We start from the raw sequence: 21,376 nt of genomic DNA on the forward strand, positions 1-21,376 counted from the left end.
TTGTTTCATTAGGCCATATTTCTGACAAGCCTGTTTGTATCAACCTTGGTTATGAGCAAGAATGATTAAAAAAAAAAACAACAAACAAGCATGCTTTAATTTGTCAGATTTTACATCCACTTTTTTCAATGTATGAATCTGCATTCTTAACTGTAGTATGTATCTCACTTAGCTAGTCAGTCCTGTATAAGCATTGACCAAGTAACTGTATACAGGACTAAATAACAGGACTAAATACGGTTTTCAGGGCCTGAAAAACAGTGAGTTTCTCTTTGACACTATATAACATATGAGTTTAATATGGAGATTTAAAGATCCCATATTTAAAATCTGGTCTCAAATTTTATTAAAAAATCTTTTTTTTTTTTTTTAATTAATATATCAAATTGTTTTATTTCTCACTAATTCTTTTGAACCTATTGACTATAGTAAGAAGATTATAAATGTCAGTTCTTGGAATATTCATGCAAGAAAATATACTTTAAGCATCATACTAATTTTAGAAAACACAAGAAATGAAAATTAAATGGAAAAAAAAATATTTTTTATGTTGGATAGTCCTATATTTCATTGGAGAGGCATAGTTGAGTATAGAATTTGTTCTATAAGATAAATTTTATTTACAGAAGTACTTGTTATTACAGAATTTGCTAAGGTTCTAATACAGAGTTATTAAAATAATATTTCTTGTTTTGTATTCATTGACTGCAACAAATCTGACAGTCCCTCTTTTTGATGTGCATACTTATAAATATATTTCCTTATCTTTAGGCATATGTTTACCAAAATAATATCTATTTGAAACAAAGCCCAAGAGAGGCACCAATTAAACTAACTAGTGATGGAAAAGAAAATGAAATATTTAATGGGATACCAGATTGGGTCTATGAAGGTAAGTAAATCTTGAAGGGCAACAACATGTGAAACCTATACTACGGAGTTCTCATAATCCATTCTAAAGCATCTGTGATAATGAAATGGTTTTAGAGCCCTAAGAACTATGTTATTTAATTTGTTTTCTGCCATATTAGGATCTTTTGGAACCACCAAGTACTTCTTATTCTGGGGAGAGAGAGGATGAAAAAGGAGACACAGTTATTGAATCTGTTTTAAATAGATGTGTACTAATAAGTACATACTTTTTAATGTCTCTTAGAAAGGAGCAAGGGGGGATTCAAATGTGAGGGTGACAAATTCAAATTGGAATATTTTTTTCTTTCACATCATATAGCCAGCCCCTTTCTGTATCTCGTTTTGTTGTTTACTGTGCCCTCTTTGTATGTCTGAGCACTGCTTATGGGCTCCCAAGGCAAATCTGAAATTTGAAAATTTGAAACGTATAGCAATATGTTTGGTGCATATCTTATTTATCTAATATAACTCTTTTAATTTCTAGGTGGTAAGAGTAAAATGATAAAATAGATTAGAAGATAGATTAATTACAGTAAGAAAGTATTGTGAATTATTTCTTTTTCTCAGAGGAAATGCTAGCAACAAAATATGCATTGTGGTGGTCTCCAAGTGGAAAATACTTAGCATATGTACAATTTAATGATTCTGACATACCAGTAATTGAATATTCGTATTTTGGTGAGGACCAGTACCCAAGAAAAATAATTATCCCATACCCCAAGGTATGTTTATCATTTTTTTTACTTACTTTCTCTTGTGAAATATGTTAACTATAAAATTAGTTGAGCTTAAAAAATGTTTGTATTACAGTGCTAAAATCCATTGTAGCCTAAATTAATCAATGAAAGCAAATGTAGGCCAAGTCTGAAAAATATATAGACCCACTCAAAACTGTAGATATAGAATAGTACTAGTGAAATAAATGGAATTCCTCATGTAAGTAAAAAGTGTGTGCAAAAGTGCACATTTTCATGGTCAAGCCTTCCTGTTTTTGCAATTCAGTTTACTTTCTGTGATGTATCAACTGTGCAGTTGTTATTTTCCAATACTGTATGTCAATTATGAGACCTTTTTAAAATGTTGTTGTGAAATAAAAGCTATGACAGCTTCAGATTATTTGCATGCTTCATAGTGTGCTTTGTTTTCAAGGAGTTTTGGATTCCACCAGTTTTCTAGTGCCATACTTAAGGCAAGAACCTCTTAGTTTTGCCTTTTTCAGCATGTACAAACTCTATGACTCATCCTCTTTGTATGAATACAAGTGATGGTGCTAATGTGTCTTAACGAGGTCTTATTTGTCAGCTAAGTTTGGTTGCAAAGTATAGGATGTAGTGCAGAGCTCCACACTGCAAATACAACTCTGGTTCACATCAAGCATTACATTTTCAGTATAGAAAGGCAGAGAATTGGACTGTTCAAAAGGTTTTCTTCTTTATTTGTAAAATGAGGCAAAGTTAAACAACAAACTACTTCTGTAGGGTCACTTACATGATCTTATAAGATCACATTTGCAGTGTTGTAGTCAACTGAATAAATATTTTGTATCCTATTTCCTATCCCACATAAAGTAAACATTTTCCTAGATCTGGATTTTTTTATCTACATTTGAATAAACTCAAGCCCTTTTTTTTTTTTTTTTTTTAAGGCAGGTGCTAAAAATCCTACAGTTAAAGTGTTTATTGTAGACACTACTAACACTGAAGCATTTGGTCCCAAAGAGGTGCCTGTACCTGCAGTGATCGCATCAAGGTACTGTACTGTCAAAATATGGCATCAGAGTTCTTGAAAAAAACACAACTTTTTGCTTGTTTTAAATGCTTGAAACTCTAAATTGTATTGTTAACAGTGGAGTGCCATATTAATCTCACAGATGCATCAGAAGATAAATAGAAAAATACATTAATTATGTGTGTCTATACAATATATTGTTACAAAAAGACAAAAAAAAATATTCCTAATATAATAGAAGATGTATTGTTCTGTTCCTCAGAACAAAATGAGGTTATATTCTGCAGCATTTTTTTGTATTTCTTCTCTTTAATAGCCATTCTTTCTCTTTCATTTATTTTCTAGTGATCATTATTTTACTTGGCTTACTTGGGTAACAGATAATCGAGTTGGTGTGCAATGGCTAAAGAGAATCCAGAATTTTTCAGTCTTAGCTATTTGTGACTTCAATGAAAATTCAAATACTTGGGACTGTCCAGAGGTAAATATATGAAATATACATTGCTGGAATTAGCATGTGCTACTTTCTGTTGAATCATCCTATTTTAACACCTACTCATCGTGCATAAGTTGCTCTGATTTACTCAGAAAGTGTATTTAATGTTTCCATGATTTTCAGAAAGTAATTTTGGTTTTAAGTGTTTGATCAATAACAATCAATAAGCTAACAATAACTTCTTCAGTATTTTAAGAGCTGATTGAAAGAGGATGAAAAATTCTAATGGCAATAGCACAAAAATAAAATATAATTTTAGGGAGGATCAAGTAATAATCAAAGCAATAAAAATAATGAGTGCTATTGACTAGCTTTCAAAATTGTTGCTGAGTTCCTTCTTGCTTCTTCATTTTCAAAAGTGGAATCGTATAGCATACTTATTATAATCTACTGTATAACTTGTATGTTAAAAACTTATGGTTTATTGAAATAGCCTTTAGAAGTTGAAAATACTTATGCCTCTGTAGTAAGACAATTTTTGAAAATTTGAAAGGAAGCTGAGCTCCTGTTTTTTCAAAAGTTTCATCGATTCCACAGACAGATAACTAGAGTTTATTAGGACAAAACATATATTTATGGCAGTATTTGATGTCTTTCCTAAGTCATTGCTCCTGTGTACAAGTACGTTAACACTGAATCTGTATCTCACCTCAAAATCATGTGCATTTTAATAATTGTTAAAACATATACTAAAATTATAAATAATAAATAAAGGAATCTAGAGTACTACCACAATTCACCAAACAACTTAAAGCAAGTAAGCAGTTTAATTTATGTCAGTAGGATTATCTGTGTGTTTAAAATTTAGCATGTGCTTAATTGCTTTGCTGGAACCAGACCAGGACAATTAATATCTTGCAGGACTGTGTTCATGATCCTTGTTTAATTGCATTTCTCCATGAAACCTTATTTATGGAATCACTACCGACGTTTCTATAATTCTATATTTATACAGTGATACAATGCTTTTATCACATTAAAGTTTGCACAAATGGCCAATTGGAGGAGTGTGAACAGATGGGAGTGCTGCATTAGCTCTATTTGCTGTTAGGAAGTGTATCTCTGTGCGTTTATGTCAGCAAAAGTAGCTTTCTTGTTGATTTCAGATTAAATTGAGTCTTATGTACAATAAATGTACTAGGCTTTATGTACTTGAAATTAATAACAAAATATAATCCACAAGATGATACTAAAGTGTTGATTCATCAAAAATGTTCATGTGTTCAAGTCTTTCTCTTGTGAATAAACCAGAGAAGCCACCATGACATTGGTGGAATTATTTCTGTGAGTTAAATCTAGGCATGTAAATGTGTGATTGTAAAACTAGGGTTTACTATAAATATGCCAAGTCTCTAAATTCTGCAGATGCCTTAATAAAAGAAAAATCCCACAGAGGTCACAGAACTACTCATATGAGGGAAGTTAAATATATTCTTAACGTATTATGTAATCAGGATGTGAACCTTAATTTGAAGATAAATAACTCTATAGTACAGGTATAAAACAGTATTTCTCTTAGTCCATCTACTAAACTAATGGCTTATTGGAGCCCTTGCAAAGTGCTAAACAGAATTCTAAGGGGCAAGCAACTTTAGCTTGAATAAGTGAGTTTGCAGGTTGTAGAGCTGGAAGGGAAAAAGCATAATTCTGAATGTTAATAAGGTTTCATTGTGAATAACACATAAAACATATTCTTTAGAAAGCAAAGTTGCTGAACTTTATTTGGCCTATGAAGAAATATTTTATTAAATGAAAACAATATAAAAAAACTTGCAAGAACAAGAAAGAAATGCATTTATAGAATGCAAGCATTAAATTACTTGCTCCATCCAACAAGGACTCTTAAATGAAAAAATCATAAGAAATCACTGAATATGTTTTTTGTAACTTTGTAACTAAAACATATATATATATATATATAAAAGCACCTCTAAGAAGGAGGGACTGATCCATTTATGCACAGCATAACACATTATAAAAATCATATTCAAGAATGTTACAGGGAGTTAAAACCAGCTTAATTTATATTCATCATCTCAGAATGTTATAATATGGGTGGTTTTTGCTAACTGTGTTATTTTTGTCAGTCTTCAGTTCTTCTTCAGTTCATCTTTTTGTGAGATTTTAAGAAGTGATGAAAAATGGGCATTTCAATGCCTGTTAGACAGAGTAACAAAAGTGGAGAGCCTCAGATTTCTCTGTACCCATACTAGTTCAAGTTATCTTACACTATGTAGATATGAAATAGCTTCAAATATAAATACTTGTGTTATCTGACTTCAGTGGGAATGCTGATGCAGCTGTAAGAGTAAGAGAAGAACTTCTGGTAGTTAAAACCAGAATTCTCTTGCGAGATTGCATCAAATTCTAGTATCTTTTATTTTGATACAAAATCAGAATTACTTATTAGATAAAAGAAATATCATGGATCAATAAAGGTGTTAAAACAATTGAATTCATAACTTGGTCCAAAATAGTAACCTGTTTTCAGAGGATGAGAAATGTTTTTTAATTGTTTACCAGAATGCTCAGCTGGCCAAAAGAAATGGTAATAACCAAGCTTTTCAACATTCCAGTTCACCAACTAAAAGTGTTTTTGCACTATTGTGTGAATTTTAAATCTTGCATACCAAAATATTTACCTTCTAGTTTTAAAGTTTTTAATGTTTAATTTAGAAGATAGGCCTTAAAACCTAGTAGTTATTATCATCTGGTATAAATCAACATGATTACTAAAAAATGGAAGGAACTATATCAAGCCAACTGAAAATCTAACCTGGATTTCTATTCCCGAAATGATTTCAGCTGTTTTCAATCAAAAATTCTTGAGACCAAGTGGTTGTTACTTCTTGCTTTTAGTATGAATGTCTCATGGGGTTGAAACAATTGCCTTATATTTTACTGAGCTCTGATGTGAGGATTAGTGTAGTAACTTAACAAGCATTATAAAATTAAGACAGTAATATAGTTTACCTCAGACATTTTTCAAGTTCCTGAATCATCAGAGCAAGTATTCTAAAATACTTTTTTAGAGGAGGTGGTAGAATTTTTAGGTGAAGCTTTTAAACCTAATTTAAGTTAATCTATGATTGTTTTTCAATGTACAGACTTCTGTAAGAGTGTACATTTGATTTTGTTTTTCAGAGTCAACAGCACATAGAGGAAAGTCAAACAGGATGGGCAGGCGGAGTAGGTTTCCTTGTACTCTGTTTTCATTTAATGGGAACTTAGAGCTTTCTGCATCTTCATGGTGATGTTTTGAATGACAAAGCACTATTTGGAGTCACACAATGCTACTGCATTCAGAAACCTTTTTCTTAATCACCTCTAAATATTCTGAAATAACTGCGGATCATTTGGAGTTTGGAAATTATTCCATTCTACAAGTAAAGATCCTGTATTTGTGGGCAACGTTAAGTATTTACATTACGACTTTAAAAAGCTGATGTGACGTAAATTGTAATTCACTCTGAATAAGTGCATATCTTGGGTGAACATTTCTCTGATGTTAATTGTTCCACCTGAACTTTTAAAATAAAGTCCTATTATTTTTAGTTTTTAGGCTATAACCTGTTAAACAGCTTGTACATTCTCTCTTTCATCTCATCTACCATGTTCTTTTGTTTCAGTTCTTTGTTTCTGCACCATATTTTACCTCAGACGGCAGTTCGTACTACAAAATTTTTAGTGACAAAAATGGTTATAAGCATATACATTACATCAATGGTTCTGTGGTAAGTCAGTCAAAGTTTTCTTCCTTAATGTACTGTGAATTTATGAAATAATTTTACTATTTTCAGTAACTTATATATTTTGTCCCTCAGGAGAATGCGATCCAAATTACAAGTGGAGAATGGGAGGCAATATATATTTTTAGAGTAACAAATGATGCAATGTAAGTAACACTCAGAAGAGAATAGGTTTTAGTATTTTGTCAATAGAACCAATACTTAATCATTTGACACATATCAGCTATTTGTCAGCTCATCAAGTTATAACTACCTATAAGTGTACGGCATCCAACTGAATGCATTCACAACAAATTCATAGGCAAAGGCACAATACATGTTTGTAAACATGATTTATTTTTGGCAGATTCTTTGCAAATTGCCCTCAAACTTTCACCCATTTTAGAGAGTCCTATCTAGAAATACTTAATTTTAATTATTCTTTTAACCTTCCTACAAATAGAAATTATTTCAGTTTTATTTCACTGAATTTGAACTGTGGTCTCTCATTCATTTTACAAATACAGTTAGATGTATCTTACATAATTAAGGTGATTAGCTCTTGAGAATTAAGACAGAACTCTTATTTATATGGTGTATTAATTACCTAATGAGAGTTTGAGCAAAGATTTACTAAGATGAAGGGCATGTAAACTTAGTCTAATCTTCCATCAAGAGCAGCAATCTGAAAAAGTTTAAGTTGACTTCCAAGACATCTTTTTGTCTTGATGCTGGTTCACAGGTCATCAGTTTATGGATTAATTATTAACATTTAAATTAATTCACAGTTTCTACTCAAGCAATGAATTTGAAGGCTATCCAGGAAGAAGAAATATTTACAAGTAAGTGTAATCAGTGTTGAATTAATGGTACTAGGTGATGTGTGCAGATTTTTCAATAACAGAATTTTGTTTCAAAATATTTAAAGTGCAGTTTCTCAAGGTATTTTAATTAAATCATGACCTCATTATATTTGAGTATCAAGAAATACCATCTAAAGTTTAAACATGCTATTAGGAAAAAAAAAGTAGTGAAAAGGGAAAACATTTATTTTTAAAAGGAACTGTTTTTCCAAGTTTGCTATGTTCCAGCACATGAGGCAGACACATACAAAATTAGTTGAAACAAAATTAATAATTGTTGATTTTTATTTTTCTCCTAGAATTAGTATTGGAAGTAAGCCTATCAGAAAACTATGCATTACTTGCAGTTTACGGAAAGAGAGATGTCAATATTATACAGCAAGGTTCAGTGAACGCTCTAAGTATTATGCCCTGATCTGTTATGGTATGTATAGCATGGGAACAAACATATAACCAATTATTCTGTCAGATGTATCAATGCCATAGTGAGTAACTGTTAATACAAATAATGACCTGAGGAATCATAGAAATTTTACTGTGAACAAAAAAAAAATCTACAAATTTTTCCACATTCAAATACCTTGATTTTATTTTATTTTTACAGAAAACACAAATTATTTCACTTTTATAAATTTTTCCTCAAGAGATTGGGTTTTTTAGAATTAAAAACAAATATTTGTGAGTACTCTATGGCACGAAACAGATTTGAAGTTGAGTCATCAAAGTTGTTCTTGCAGTAGCAAGAGCAGGATTTTGAAAAAGAATGATATCAAAGGTAGCTCTGGGAAACCATTACAGTGTGTTACCTAATTGACATGATCAAAATCTGTCAGCCACAAAAAATGCTCGATATTTGCCACTTGAAAATATTTTTTTAATAATAGTAAGTATAAAAATTAAATTCATCAAAATATGTGAATATTGAAACCACTTGTAATACAAAAGCATGAGTAATGAGTTAATGCATCTTAATCAAAGTACAGTGAAGTTGCGGTCTAAAAAAAAACAGGGGAGAAACTGTTCAAGATTTTCCTTCTGCATTCTTCTTGTAATCTTTACTGTTCTTCTGTACTTAGTGTTTAGCTGAACAGATTTTAGGACCTGTGTTAAGCAGAAGTCCAAATGTGGCTAATAACAATACCTTTCAATCATTCTTGCGCAAAATAGTCTGTAAGGTCATCACCATATGAAAGTCAGTCACCTTCACAAATATAATGTGACATGTTCTCAGAAGGAAGTTTCACAATGTTAATTCCACAGTCATCTTATGTAATCGCATCTCAGGTATTAACTAGATGTCACTTCATCTCTATGAAGGAAGAGTTTGCCAATAGATTTGAAGTTACTTCTATTATGTTTGCAAAGCAGTACAGGTATATTATGTAAGTCTACGCACACACACACACACACACACAGTACCTTCTGTAGTTTTGCAGTGAAGACTGGAATGCAATTCAATAGATAAGATTTAAAATGGTACAAGATTCTATTAAGCTCTTTAATTCCTGACAATTGTCAACATTAATGTTATCTATACTTTATCACCAAATTCTGGCTTCAAACTATAAATGACCTTCCTTTCATTATTATGACAGGTCCTGGGATTCCTATTTCTACTCTTTTTGAGAATGAAAGTGATAGAGGTACTGAAAATACTCTGTCTGTTTCTCAACATTCGTATTTCTTATTGATATTCACTATAGAGATCTCTAATGTAGCATTTAGGATTGTGACCAAAAAGCCTCTCATATTATATAAGTGTTATAAAAATATCTACCATCTTTCTAATTTTGTTAATTAGCAAAATCCAAACCTTCATTAATAGGGATGTATTTATTTTAATTTCTGAGCCTAAGAAATTTGTGACATTCTTTTATCTGTTCATATGTTACAGATGCAATCAATATTGGCAACTTCGTCTACCAAATTTTAAGTTGAACTTTGTAGAATACATTATTCTGACTTCAAAGCTACCCCTTTTCACAGCTAAATATTTTCTGGTTTTTTTTTGTTTGTTTGTTTTTGTTGGGTTTGTTTTGTTTTGTTTTGTTTCATGAAGCAGTCCTAGCCTATGCAGTAGGGTTCAGTTACTTACAGTTCATACTTTGGGATACTGTACTATACCAATTAGAATCTGGTTGGTCTTCAGACATCTTCTATCATCTAAACTCCAGCAAGAAACACTCTGACCTCCCCAACTACCAGGCCCCTCCATTCTCTTCCTCTCCACTCTCCTCCCCTGCTCAACCTTCTGTATCAAAAGCCCATTAATATCTATCTTCCTTATCAAAATAGGAATTGGATGAAATGCAGCAAAGTGCCTAAACATAGATATACATGTTCTCTCCAAGTATTGCGAAATATGTATCCAATAAAAAACTAAGGAATATTTATACACTGTAACCCCAGTACCTTGCTTTTATTAAGCTATTTGATCAAACCCAAACTGAACTAAGCTAATTTAATTATTCTGCTTGTAAACTTTCACAGATTTTCTTACTTATCAAATAACACAAAACGTATTTCATTTAACAAAGAGAAATTAACAAATCAACTAATTAATAATTTGGACATTAATTTTCCTTAGAGCTCAGAATATTAGAAGACAATCAGGAATTGCAGTCTGCTTTGCAAGAGATCTTACTGCCTAAAGAAGAAATTAATAAACTTGAAGTGGATGGTATAAGTAAGAATCATACCTTTTATATATATATGTATATTGTTCCTAACTTTTTTTATTTTGGTTTCATTTAGTTATAGTAAGTACAATCTTTTTGTAGATCAAACTTGAAAGCATGTTTGATTGAAATCAGCCCCTCATTGTGCCTTTTCTGACAGTGACTACTGTACCTGTACTTCAGCATACCCATAAATAAAATAAAAGTTAAAACACATTTCTTCTTCATGATGCAATAAAAATAAACACATAAATAAAAATAGGAAAAAAAAAACAAAACAAAACATCGGTATCTCTGTAGTATTTAAATGTAACATAAAAACATTATAGTATGGTGGTAATAAAAAGTGAAACATAAACTGCCCCTTATGTGTTACATTGACTTGCATACACTGTTGCTTTTCTTAGTAACTTTACAAATAATATTGCATAGTAGTGAATCAGTGTAATATTTCCAAAACTCGCTTCTCAAAATCTTAATAATTCTGCTTCTAGGTGAAGTCATAACTTTATACTTAACATAATTTAAATAATAAGAATGAGCACTTTTTTTTTTTTTTTTGCAAAATTATTTCTAAACAGTTAACACAAGCAATTACTTGCATGAGTTTTGTGGTTTACTGTTTATGCACTCTGTAGTTTGTGCTGATTCATTTTCTGTTACTGTTTCATTACTGTTGCATCAAACTGGATTGTGCTTGGAGAAATCATTGTAAGCTTTAATAATACAACTTTGATATGTCTCTTCTAGCTTTGTGGTACAAAATGCTTGTACCTCCACAATTTGACAGATCTAAGAAGTACCCACTGCTTATTCAAGTGTATGTAACAGTTTTTTACTTTCAATTTTGCTGTTTTGTCCTGTTTATTACTCTTTATAATTTAAGGAAACCTAAGATGTTCACAGCATTTTATCATTCAAAAGAAAAACTATTTTGTTTTTATTTTGTTCGGTTGTTTAATATCTTTCTGGAGTAGAAATACAACCTAATGGAAATCAATGAGGTTTTCAATATGTGTCTTATCATGGCAGTGGTTAGTTCCTTAGAGAAAGAAAAAGAATAAAGGCATATCTTTTATTGCTTGGATTTCCTAGCTCTGTTGCTGCTTCTGTTTATCCTGAAGCAATTTGAATGTATTGATTTCAGATTTGTTGATATGGAAAATAAAAGAGCTTGCCTCATTTTCTTACAAGTGGGGGAAAAAAACTCTAGTCCTTTGATGATCCAAAGGTCCAACAAAGCTAAGTATGTTTGACTGAAATTTAGAGCAGAAGCTGAAGTCAGCTAGAAGTAATATGATTATTTGTATTAGACCATTGTTGTAAATAGTGTCTCCATATTGCTCAGCTATGTGGAGTGTGTTCAGCCAATTGTTCCCACAGTATATGGTATTCACTGCTGAAACAGATGCCTAGTAATGACCAAAAATTTTAAAGGTTTCTATTGTTGTTTTCTCTGTTAATGTGTAATACATGTCAAGATCAAATTTGTGATAGGTGGACAGTTCAACTGGATGATCTTGTAGGTGGTTTCCAACCTTGGTGATTCTATGAAATTATAGGGGGCTTGGGGGAGGAGGCATCAAAAAGTGCTGCCACACCTAATTCCAATACCCTATGAATTAGGAAGTAAATAAAAATTGAAACATAGCTTTTCAAAAGATTCAGATGGATATTTGATATCATGCCCCTTAGTCTCAGATAAAACAAATGGGACTTGCCTTATGCATAAGACATTAAGGATTTTAATGAATTTTAGAAAGTAAAATTTCATGAATATTTGAAAATGGTGGTAGTACTGTTTCTGTCTACTGAACTCTCTGAACCACAGTCATTTAGCAAAACACTAGAGATGTATGTGTAGAGACCAAATGTAGAGAAAATATACATTATACTTATCTATAGTCCAGTATCTGGTATTTATTTATACATCTGAGTGGAAAATGTTCTATCTTCTGCTTTAAGGTATGGAGGACCATGCAGTCAGAATGTAAAACACACATTTAGCATTAGCTGGATAACCTATCTAGCAAGCAAAGAGGGAATTATTGTTGCTCTAGTAGATGGCAGAGGAACAGCCTATCAAGGTGACAAGATTTTGCATGCAGTTTATCGAAGACTAGGAGTCTATGAAGTTGAGGATCAAATCTCAGCAGTGAAGTAAGTAGAATATCTCCCAATAAAATTGTTGCACTTACACAACTATAAAAATTGTCAAAAAAAAAAGAAAAAAGAGAGATTAAATGTACTCCTGAACCTTTCTTCTGGAGAGCTGAAGTCTTCAGGAAATAAGGTGTAAAACTTGTAGAAATAAAGTATTAATGAGGTATTTGGTGTCAATTTGGATTTGTGTGGCGTACTACATCTGTATACTACTAAATGCATATTGGGATCTCAGCACTTTTATTTTGTAAGAGCATTATCAGGGGCCTATGGAAGTATGAGCATCAGTGGTGAGAGGTAAGCTAATGCATTTTCCACTACTCTGAAGTCTTACCTGTAGGAGAAACCTACCTCAACCACCATAGAAATTAGCTAGAGATCTTGTGATCTTAGCCAGTGGTGGACCATATCTATTAGCTAAAATTCGTAAAAAACGTAAAAGACCTGAATCTTGATTCTGTCTTTTTCATAAAATTATTTTCCATGCCATCTTAAAACACTTACAAAAATCAGAAATTGTCTGAGAACCTCTGGTAGTTGTTTCCCACAAACTACACACCAGTACAGAACACTTAAGAAGTTCAAGTCCTTAAGCAGAGATTTTGGATGGGAAAGCTGAGATTTTGTAAAACTAGTCTGACTGTTAACTTCGCAGATGCAGTAGCAGAGTTAAAGTGTGCACTGAAAGAACTGTTTAGTTTGAACCACACAAGAATAGGAGAGTAAGAATTTTAGTATCTGAATAAGAAATGTACTCTTTGTTTTGATCTTGACTTTGCCCTATCACAACGCCTGCATTCATAAGTGTATGGGAAGAGAATATCTGTTCCTGCCTTGTGATAATTCATTTTCCACCTCAATGATATAAACACATCATTATCATTTTCAGTGATAAATGAAACAGAATATCTGCTTATCATGCTAAGTTTTTCAATGTAATGCATAGTTTTATTGTATTTCTTGAATCTTTTAGCAGCAACAAAATGTTTAAAGAGAGAGAAATTAGTCCAAATTGTCACTTGGACAAAAAACACCAGAGACAGAGGGAATCTGATTCTGCAGTTGCTGAATTTGCTGAGACAAGCTGTGAAAAAATGACCTCAGACTTCACACTTCCCAATTTTCTGTCAGCACCTAGGCTAAATTTTTATTCGGTTAAATACATTGCATTCCATCTTTCTGATCTAACACATGGTTTAAGATGTAAGCTTTTTAGAGAAAATCAGTCATATACTCTAGTGGGAAGATCTCAGAGGGGCTTTCACTATAGGAGGAACCCCATGGCTTAAGACAGCAATATAACAAAGCTGAATCACTTTTTGGCTCATCTAACTTTGTTCCGCCCAGACTGTATTGGATATTTTAGGTATTGCCTGTCATTTGTGCTTGCCCTAGTAAAATAAGGCTAACAGCTGCTGATAAACCTCCTGGGATGTATCTGAACCTAGTTGTATTTTTCTCTGTCTTGACCCCATATTTTAATGTATGAAGCTTAATTTGGAGAGTCAGGACAGCATATCCAGATAGATATTAGGTGTTAAAAAAATAATTTTTTTTACAAGATGGCACTTGTGTAGAGTCCTCATTTTAACCTCTAGAGCAAAAAAAATTATGCAAATAAACTATTAATTTTGGCTATTTTTATTCATTTAAGGAAAAATCTCCCTTTCTCTGAAATGTCTGTTAGTTGAATGCTTTATAGAAATCAAATATGCTATGCTGATTGTCAATTTGCTGTAATTGGCATGATGTTTGAAATAAGTGAGAAAAATATTTTTTGCTAATTGGGTATAGTATTGACATTCTTTTTTGCAATAATACATTTATTTCTATCTTTTTTTCCACAGGAAATTTATAGAAATGGGCTTTATTGATGAGAAACGAATAGCAATATGGGGCTGGGTAAGTGGTTTATCTTTTTACTTTTAGCTATCTTGAAATAATCCTGTACTGTAATTGCATATAATTTTTCCTTATTCCTCTCTAGAAAAGAGTTTACTTAAGATAACCATAGGGGCAGAATATATGCCACACAGCCCCCTAATAGAAATTTTAAAGTTTTTCAGGCCATGTGGCTCAATTGTTCATCATTAATGTCTAGTTAAAGAATGTGTAAACATTACTGGAACCCTGCTTCCTAGCCTGCTTATCATCTTCAGTGTAACAGAGAATTGCAGGTGAGTAAGCTGATAAACAGTGCCTAAGGGTCTTGTGGATTAGGGACAGTACTGTAAGGAATGCTGAAAAAGATTGGAGGTCAGACACGTTAGCTACCTCTTCTCACTGTCCAGGTAAATCAATATTGGTTAACCAGCAGTAACAGGCAAGTTTACAAAATAAACTGTTATGATAGCCACTCATTAACACTTCCCAATACTTTCCTCTTTATACATGTTCATTTTTCTCTGATTATCATTTAGAAAGATCTTGTATTACTTTTTTTTTTTTTTTTGCTATTTGGCTTTTCCAGGAGAACTACATCCGATCCATTCAAAATCAAAATATGTATTAAAAAAAAAAACTTTGTCCTCTGTGTATTTAAAGCAAAATACTTAGCTTGAAATTAATTTATGAGAGTTTGATCTCGAGTACAAAACAGTACTTCACAATAGTTTTAAATTGTCTCTGATTTCTTTCTAGTCCTATGGTGGATATGTAAGTTCTCTGGCACTTGGATCTGGCAGTGGAGTATTTAAATGCGGAATAGCTGTGGCTCCTGTTTCCAGCTGGGAATATTACGGTATGGAAACTTGTCATAAAAACTGACTTGGAAAGAGATGTAGCTTTTAATGACTTTCTAAATGAATTCATTGCAAGAGAATGGCAATATGAAACCAAAAGGCAGTTCAATTACCTAAACATAAAACTCTTAAGAACTTAAGTTTAACATTTTCCTTACTGAAAATAACAGACTGCAACTGACAGTTTGAAACAGATTTTGTCACAATTCCAAATGCACATCTGTAACTGTAAGGGTGTAAAGCCTTCACGATAAAGCTCTGGAGTGATCTCCCTGGAAAAAATTCCTGTTAAAATTGTATCACTGAGTTCAGAAACAGCTGAACTGTTTTTCTACCTGTGATGTAGTCACAGCATGCTCCAACTTTATCTGCAAAGGAACTCTGTCAGGAATGACTACCACTGATGATTGCAAAGCTATTTCCAAAACGCAGAGAAAAAGAAAGGGATGCATTTATATCTGAATTCCTATTTTTAATTTTTAGGAATTTACCCTTTAGATTTTTCTCAGCCACACTGTTGTTGTGTTATAAGCCATATTTTCCTTAATGTTTACTGACTAAGACTCCAAACTGTTTTGAAGGATCTCTGGGAGTATAATCTCAGGGCCGTACTGTGCAAATAAAGCAGATGCATACTCATACTTGCAGACCTGCTAGCTTTTGGCATGGCATAAAGGAACCTTAGTGTAAAAAAGAATCATGCCATGCATGTTTGCAGTGAGCAAAATGTAGCACTTTGAACACATTTACTTAGCATATGGTCGTTTGCTAAGAAGTCTTGGTTATGAGAAAAAATTTTGGTTAAATGGAAAGGATTGCTTCCCTGACTGCTAGAACAGACATTCCTTGTATTTATGGTGTTTTGCAAACAAAGGGGAAAACATTTGTATGACACAGGAAGCATAGTCTTCATGTTTTCACTGGCATGAACACTTTCTGAAGACATCTTCGCTCATGATCACAAAATTATTTCTAGAATGTAGGCATTAAGCACTATTTTTGCAAGTCTCGCTTTAGTTGAGTTTTCAAGGGTGTGCTAAAGAATCTTTCTAAAAGCACATTGAAAAATCTAGGCAGGCACAGGTACTCCCAAAGGAAGGAAGGAAGGAAGCAGAATGAAGTCATTAGTCATGAGTTTTGGCAAACAGGACATGTTAATATTATAATGAACTATGATAGGGGCAAAACTACTGGATGCTACATATCTGAGACTCCAAGCAGAGTCATAATGTCAGAGGATGTACTGGCTCCTAGAGCTTTTAAATTTAGTCCTGCTTTCTTTTAGATGCACAGATTAGAGTTTGGGGCGTAATTTTTTTATTTTTTTTTTTTTTTTCCTAAAACCTTCCTACTCACCTCCATTTTATGTCAGAGTTAATATAGCAGCTGAATAATTATAAGGCAAATTGCATTCACGGACAATGTATAGTTAAAAGCATTAAATACGTGACTGCTTTACTAAAATTCTCAGTCTTTCCTTTTTTCTTCAGTAATTGACAAGCTGAATCTTCCACTTAGTCATTGTAACACTATTCTTGCTGACCTCAGTGGACTTGTTGTAGCTATACTGGTAGAAAAGAGTGGAGAATTTGGCTCAAAATGCTGTAGAAATGCCAGCTATTCAAAAGGAGTTTATTTTATTGAAAACTCAAGCCCAATATGGTTGTTTGACACTGTGTTGACAACAGATATTGCACATTTTCTGTTTTCATTGAATGATAAAAGGTTTTGATAAAAGATAAGCTACTTAGGTTTTCCTGCACTTAGTTTATTAGAAAATGTCTATGGAAGACATACTTCTCTGTTTAGAAAGGACCAAGGAGACTTGGAATGTTATCTATGTGTATAAATTTGTGAAGGGAGGGTGCAAAGAGGATAGAGACAGACTCTTTCCAGCGATGTACAAACAGGAGGCAATCGGCACAAAGTCAAACACAGGAGGTTCATCTGGAAATATATATTTACGGTGTGGGTAAGACACTGACACAGGTTGCACAGTTTGCTTGTGGAGTTTCCCACCTTAACGATAATCAGAAGCCTTCTAGATATGGTTAACATATCTATTGTGAACAACCAGCTCTATAAGACCCTGCATGTGCAGGAGGATAGGACCAAATGAGCTCCAGAAGTCCTTTCTAACCTAAATTTCTTAATAATTACAGTGGCCAACACTTCTATTATGTGAAAGAAAGATGACAGCTTTTCATCATCAGAAAGCCCCGACTGCATAAAATAAATAAAATTCTCATAATACTTCAGCTTGACAACTCAATATTTGCCAGTTACTCTTTCAATGATAGTCATAAATAATCTTCTTGTAGTGACAGCTGTTACATCAGTTTTACACAGATTTTCATAACTGCTTTCAGTTAAATTACAAACATACAGGCAGCTCAAAGGAAGCTGTTCCTAGTGGTTTCTTGGTGTTACACACTGTTCAGTTATTTGTGCTTGTTTTTATTTTCAAACCCATTAACAAACTTCACTGTAGTCAGACAAAGGAAATGGACAGAGACTGAAAAGCAATTGTAATATTTTTTCAATGCATGTCTTTATCTTTTCCCATTCCCCCATAAATATTTCTCATTTCTGATCATTAAGAAAAAGAAAAAAGAACGTTTTTTCCATATTAGGTGTTAATACTCATGTGCATCCCAGGCTGGAATTCTGCTCTGTGTTTTCTTTTTTTTTTTTTTTTTTTCATCTTTCCACCACACTTTTATTCAACAACATGACTTTTCAACTGACTTCAGGAGCTCAAACCAGCAGCATAAAGTAGCATCAGTTAATTATATTTATCCACAAAATCTTGTTTCTGCAGACTAGTATCAAACCACTATTTCTGCAAGGACTGTTGGGAGGAGATGTATTAACTATCCTTCATATTTTTTAATATGTTTAGATTTGTTGTGTTATGAGGAAATCGAGCAGAACAGATACAGTTAACATAAATATTCAATTCTTTGTGCGTCACTGGAGGCACAATCTGCATTCTTTATAGCTTTTTTCTTCTTTAATATCACAGCATCTATCTACACAGAACGATTTATGGGTCTTCCTGTAGAGTCGGATAATCTTGAGCACTATAAGGTGAGAATTCTCTCTTTTTCATTCACATTTCCATAGACAAGTAGAATAGTGAAAATATGAAATAAAAGACCTGCCAGCTCACATAATGGAACCCCTGTAGCAGCTAAAGCTGCTTCTCTGAAATTCATATCTCTGTAGTTACTCACAGTTTTATATTTATCAATCCTAGGTATGATAAATTGTAGGATTCTTATTTTCTCATTGGACAAAACTGTCAGGTTTGATGCTGCAAATCCTCAGTTTAGGAAAGAACTCATGATAGATGTTAAAATGCTGATGTTTACTAGGTTTTGGTTGGTAATATTTGCTATGGTATGCAAGCTACTTCATGCCAGTTTAGCTGTCTGATAATAATGTCCTCAGACTAAAAAGTCGAAACAAATTCCCCTGCAGGAACAGATTGTATTCTTGCTTTTCTTCAAATTGATAGGAAATTGATGGCTTCCTCTAGCAGCACACATACCAACTCTCAATACAGACAAGCCTGAAACTCAGAGAAATTAGAGAAAGCATTCTATTAAGGATTTTGTACCGTGATCAGAGGGCTGGATCAGCTCTTTTATGAAGAAGGGCTGAGGCAGCTGGGCTTGTTCCAACTGGAGAAGAAAATGCTTCTTTGGCGACTTCATTGTGACCTTCTAGGACTTCAAAGGGAGCTTACAAGCAGGAAGGGGAAACTGACTTTTTATGTGGTCTGATAGTGATAGGACAAGAGAGAATAGCTTTAAACTAAAAAGAGAGGATATTTAGGTTAGATGTTAGAAAGAAATTCATTACTCAGAAGGAGGTGAGGCCCTGCCACAGATTGATCAGGGAAGCTGTGAATAGCCCATCCATGGAAATGCCCAAGGCCAGGTTGGATGGGGCCCTAGGCAGCCTGATCTAGTGAGTGGCAATTTTGCCCACTGCAGAGGATTTGGAACTTGATGATTTTTGAGGTCCTTTCCAACCTAAGCCATTCTATGTTTCTATATTCCCAGTGTCTATTCTCCATCCTAATCCAAATAGCAGCAACGCTCAATGCCAAACTGCCTTCATAAAGCTGCCCAGTGTAGCCAGGAATTACAGTGTTCAGAAAATGACACATGGTGGGTACTGTGCTTTTTGTGAGGTGCCTATAAATGTATTTAGTTTCTATTAATCTCACATTGAGATGAAATCACTGCTGTCTTTATTATGCCAGTCCAATTGTTTGATTGCTGTTACACTGGGTAATTTAAGCCTTTCATCTCTGTGACCTATTAGTTTAAATTGAAGCTGCTGAACTGTTCACTTTTCATCTCAACAGAATTCAACTGTGATGGCAAGAGCAAAGAATTTCCAAAACGTTGAGTATCTTCTCATTCATGGAACAGCAGATGGTGAGGTTTGCAAATGGCAGTACAAATACAGAACCAGAATCACTTTGTTTGAAAAACATTAAGCATCTTTCTGTGCCTTTGATTAGGATCAGTACTTAGATCTTTGATAGATTTCCATACAACATATTTTTAGATGCTTGCTCATTCTTAGTTATGTCAACTGTACTGCTTGATAATCAGTGGACGCAACTTAATGCACTAGAATTTTATGCTTTGTGGTATTTACACATTTAAACAGCCAATCTTTTTTTCTTTCTTCCCTTTTCAGATAACGTACATTTTCAGAACTCAGCACAAATTGCAAAAGCTCTGGTTAATGCACAGGTGGATTTCCAAGCAATGGTAAATAGCAGACTATTTTTCATTTTGAACAGTGGTTTTACAGCTTTATCAATAAGCTTATCTGATATTTGTTCATGTTTTTAAGAACCCAGTTCAACAAGATCTGGCAATTTTACTGCACTTTTTACTGTTTACAAATCATTGATTCTTCAAAGGATTTGCTTGCTCTTCCCCTCAAACCTCTCTCTGGATTTTAACAGCACATCTCTTTTAGTATAATGCTTTTAAAATGATCCAGGGAGAATGAGAGCTGTCTACAAAATTTGCCTGGGGAAGATGATGCAGGCAAACAGAGAAACACATAGTTGAGAGGTTAGAGGATATAAATGAGGAATGAACAGAGGAAAAGTAGCACTGAATTTGGTGTTAATCTATACTTTTGAATGTGCTTTCTCCATACTAGTGACAAAAGTATCTGTGTGCTATCAAACATTGGCCTTCTGCGTCCAACCACTTTCCAAGGTCTATGAGCACCTTGAACATGGATCAGACATGGGTCCCCCTGTACCTGGTCTTTCTACAAGTGAATTCCCCATTTCCTGACTTCACTGATATTTAGAAAGCCTGGGCCATTTCTCAAGTATCTAAAAAAGTAAATGGAATACTAAGTGTGGTTTCAGTGATTATTGTTCAGCTGCAGAGGAGTTTCAGTAGTGTTGAGACAATCTGGGGAACATCTTTGATTTACTTTATGAAAGCAGAACATTTTTAGCCTAGTAAATAAAGTCTAGAAAACAATATGATTGCTGCCTATGAATATAGTGGAGGACAAATACAGGGGAGAGAAAAAGCTATTGAAGCAAAAAGACAGCATGAGATCAAGCGGAAGTACTCATAAACACACTGAGGTTGAAAATTAGAAAAAAACTGTTAAAAAAGTTGGGCTTTGGAACAGGCAGAATTCAGGGAAGCATGGCAAAATTGACAATAACCAAGAAACCAAACCAGTCTGCTTTTAAAATTCTGGATAATACAACCAGTATAAAGGGATCAGATTTTACATTCCAAAGGTGTCTCTTACAGTTCAGACAGAACAGTTCTGCTTTTCACAGAATCATTGAATGAGCTGGGTTGGAAGGGATCTTAGAGCCTACCTAGTTCCAACCCCTGCAGTGGGCAGGATTGCCACCCACTCGATCAGGCTGCCTACTGCCCCATCCAACCTGGCCTTGAACACATTTGAGGATGGGACAACTACTGCTTTTCTAGACAAACAGTTCCAGTGCCTCACCTCCAAGTAAAGAATTTCTTCCTAACATCTAACCTTCCTAAAT

At 33.5% G+C, this 21,376-nt stretch overlaps 1 protein-coding gene across 2 annotated transcripts in view; it reads left to right on the top strand.

Moving 5' to 3' along the window:
- FAP (fibroblast activation protein alpha) overlaps positions 1–21,376 on the top strand; it is a 37,113-nt gene that overhangs the window by 13,333 nt on the left and 2,404 nt on the right. For both annotated transcript variants that reach the window (XM_015868996.3, XM_085553018.1), the window contains 18 exons: positions 772–892; positions 1,480–1,634; positions 2,558–2,661; positions 2,986–3,121; positions 6,281–6,325; positions 6,766–6,870; positions 6,961–7,031; positions 7,653–7,706; positions 8,027–8,151; positions 9,323–9,370; positions 10,315–10,413; positions 11,156–11,225; positions 12,371–12,565; positions 14,416–14,470; positions 15,209–15,308; positions 18,335–18,399; positions 19,688–19,760; positions 20,029–20,102. In XM_015868996.3, coding sequence (XP_015724482.1) covers positions 772–892; positions 1,480–1,634; positions 2,558–2,661; positions 2,986–3,121; positions 6,281–6,325; positions 6,766–6,870; positions 6,961–7,031; positions 7,653–7,706; positions 8,027–8,151; positions 9,323–9,370; positions 10,315–10,413; positions 11,156–11,225; positions 12,371–12,565; positions 14,416–14,470; positions 15,209–15,308; positions 18,335–18,399; positions 19,688–19,760; positions 20,029–20,102 — 1,695 coding nt within the window. The remainder of the gene's footprint in view (positions 1–771; positions 893–1,479; positions 1,635–2,557; positions 2,662–2,985; positions 3,122–6,280; positions 6,326–6,765; positions 6,871–6,960; positions 7,032–7,652; positions 7,707–8,026; positions 8,152–9,322; positions 9,371–10,314; positions 10,414–11,155; positions 11,226–12,370; positions 12,566–14,415; positions 14,471–15,208; positions 15,309–18,334; positions 18,400–19,687; positions 19,761–20,028; positions 20,103–21,376) is intronic.

The sequence above is a fragment of the Coturnix japonica genome, chromosome 7 (assembly GCF_054131305.1).
Source record: "Coturnix japonica strain WE chromosome 7, WE-NBRP24, whole genome shotgun sequence".
NCBI classification, from domain to species: domain Eukaryota; kingdom Metazoa; phylum Chordata; class Aves; order Galliformes; family Phasianidae; genus Coturnix; species Coturnix japonica.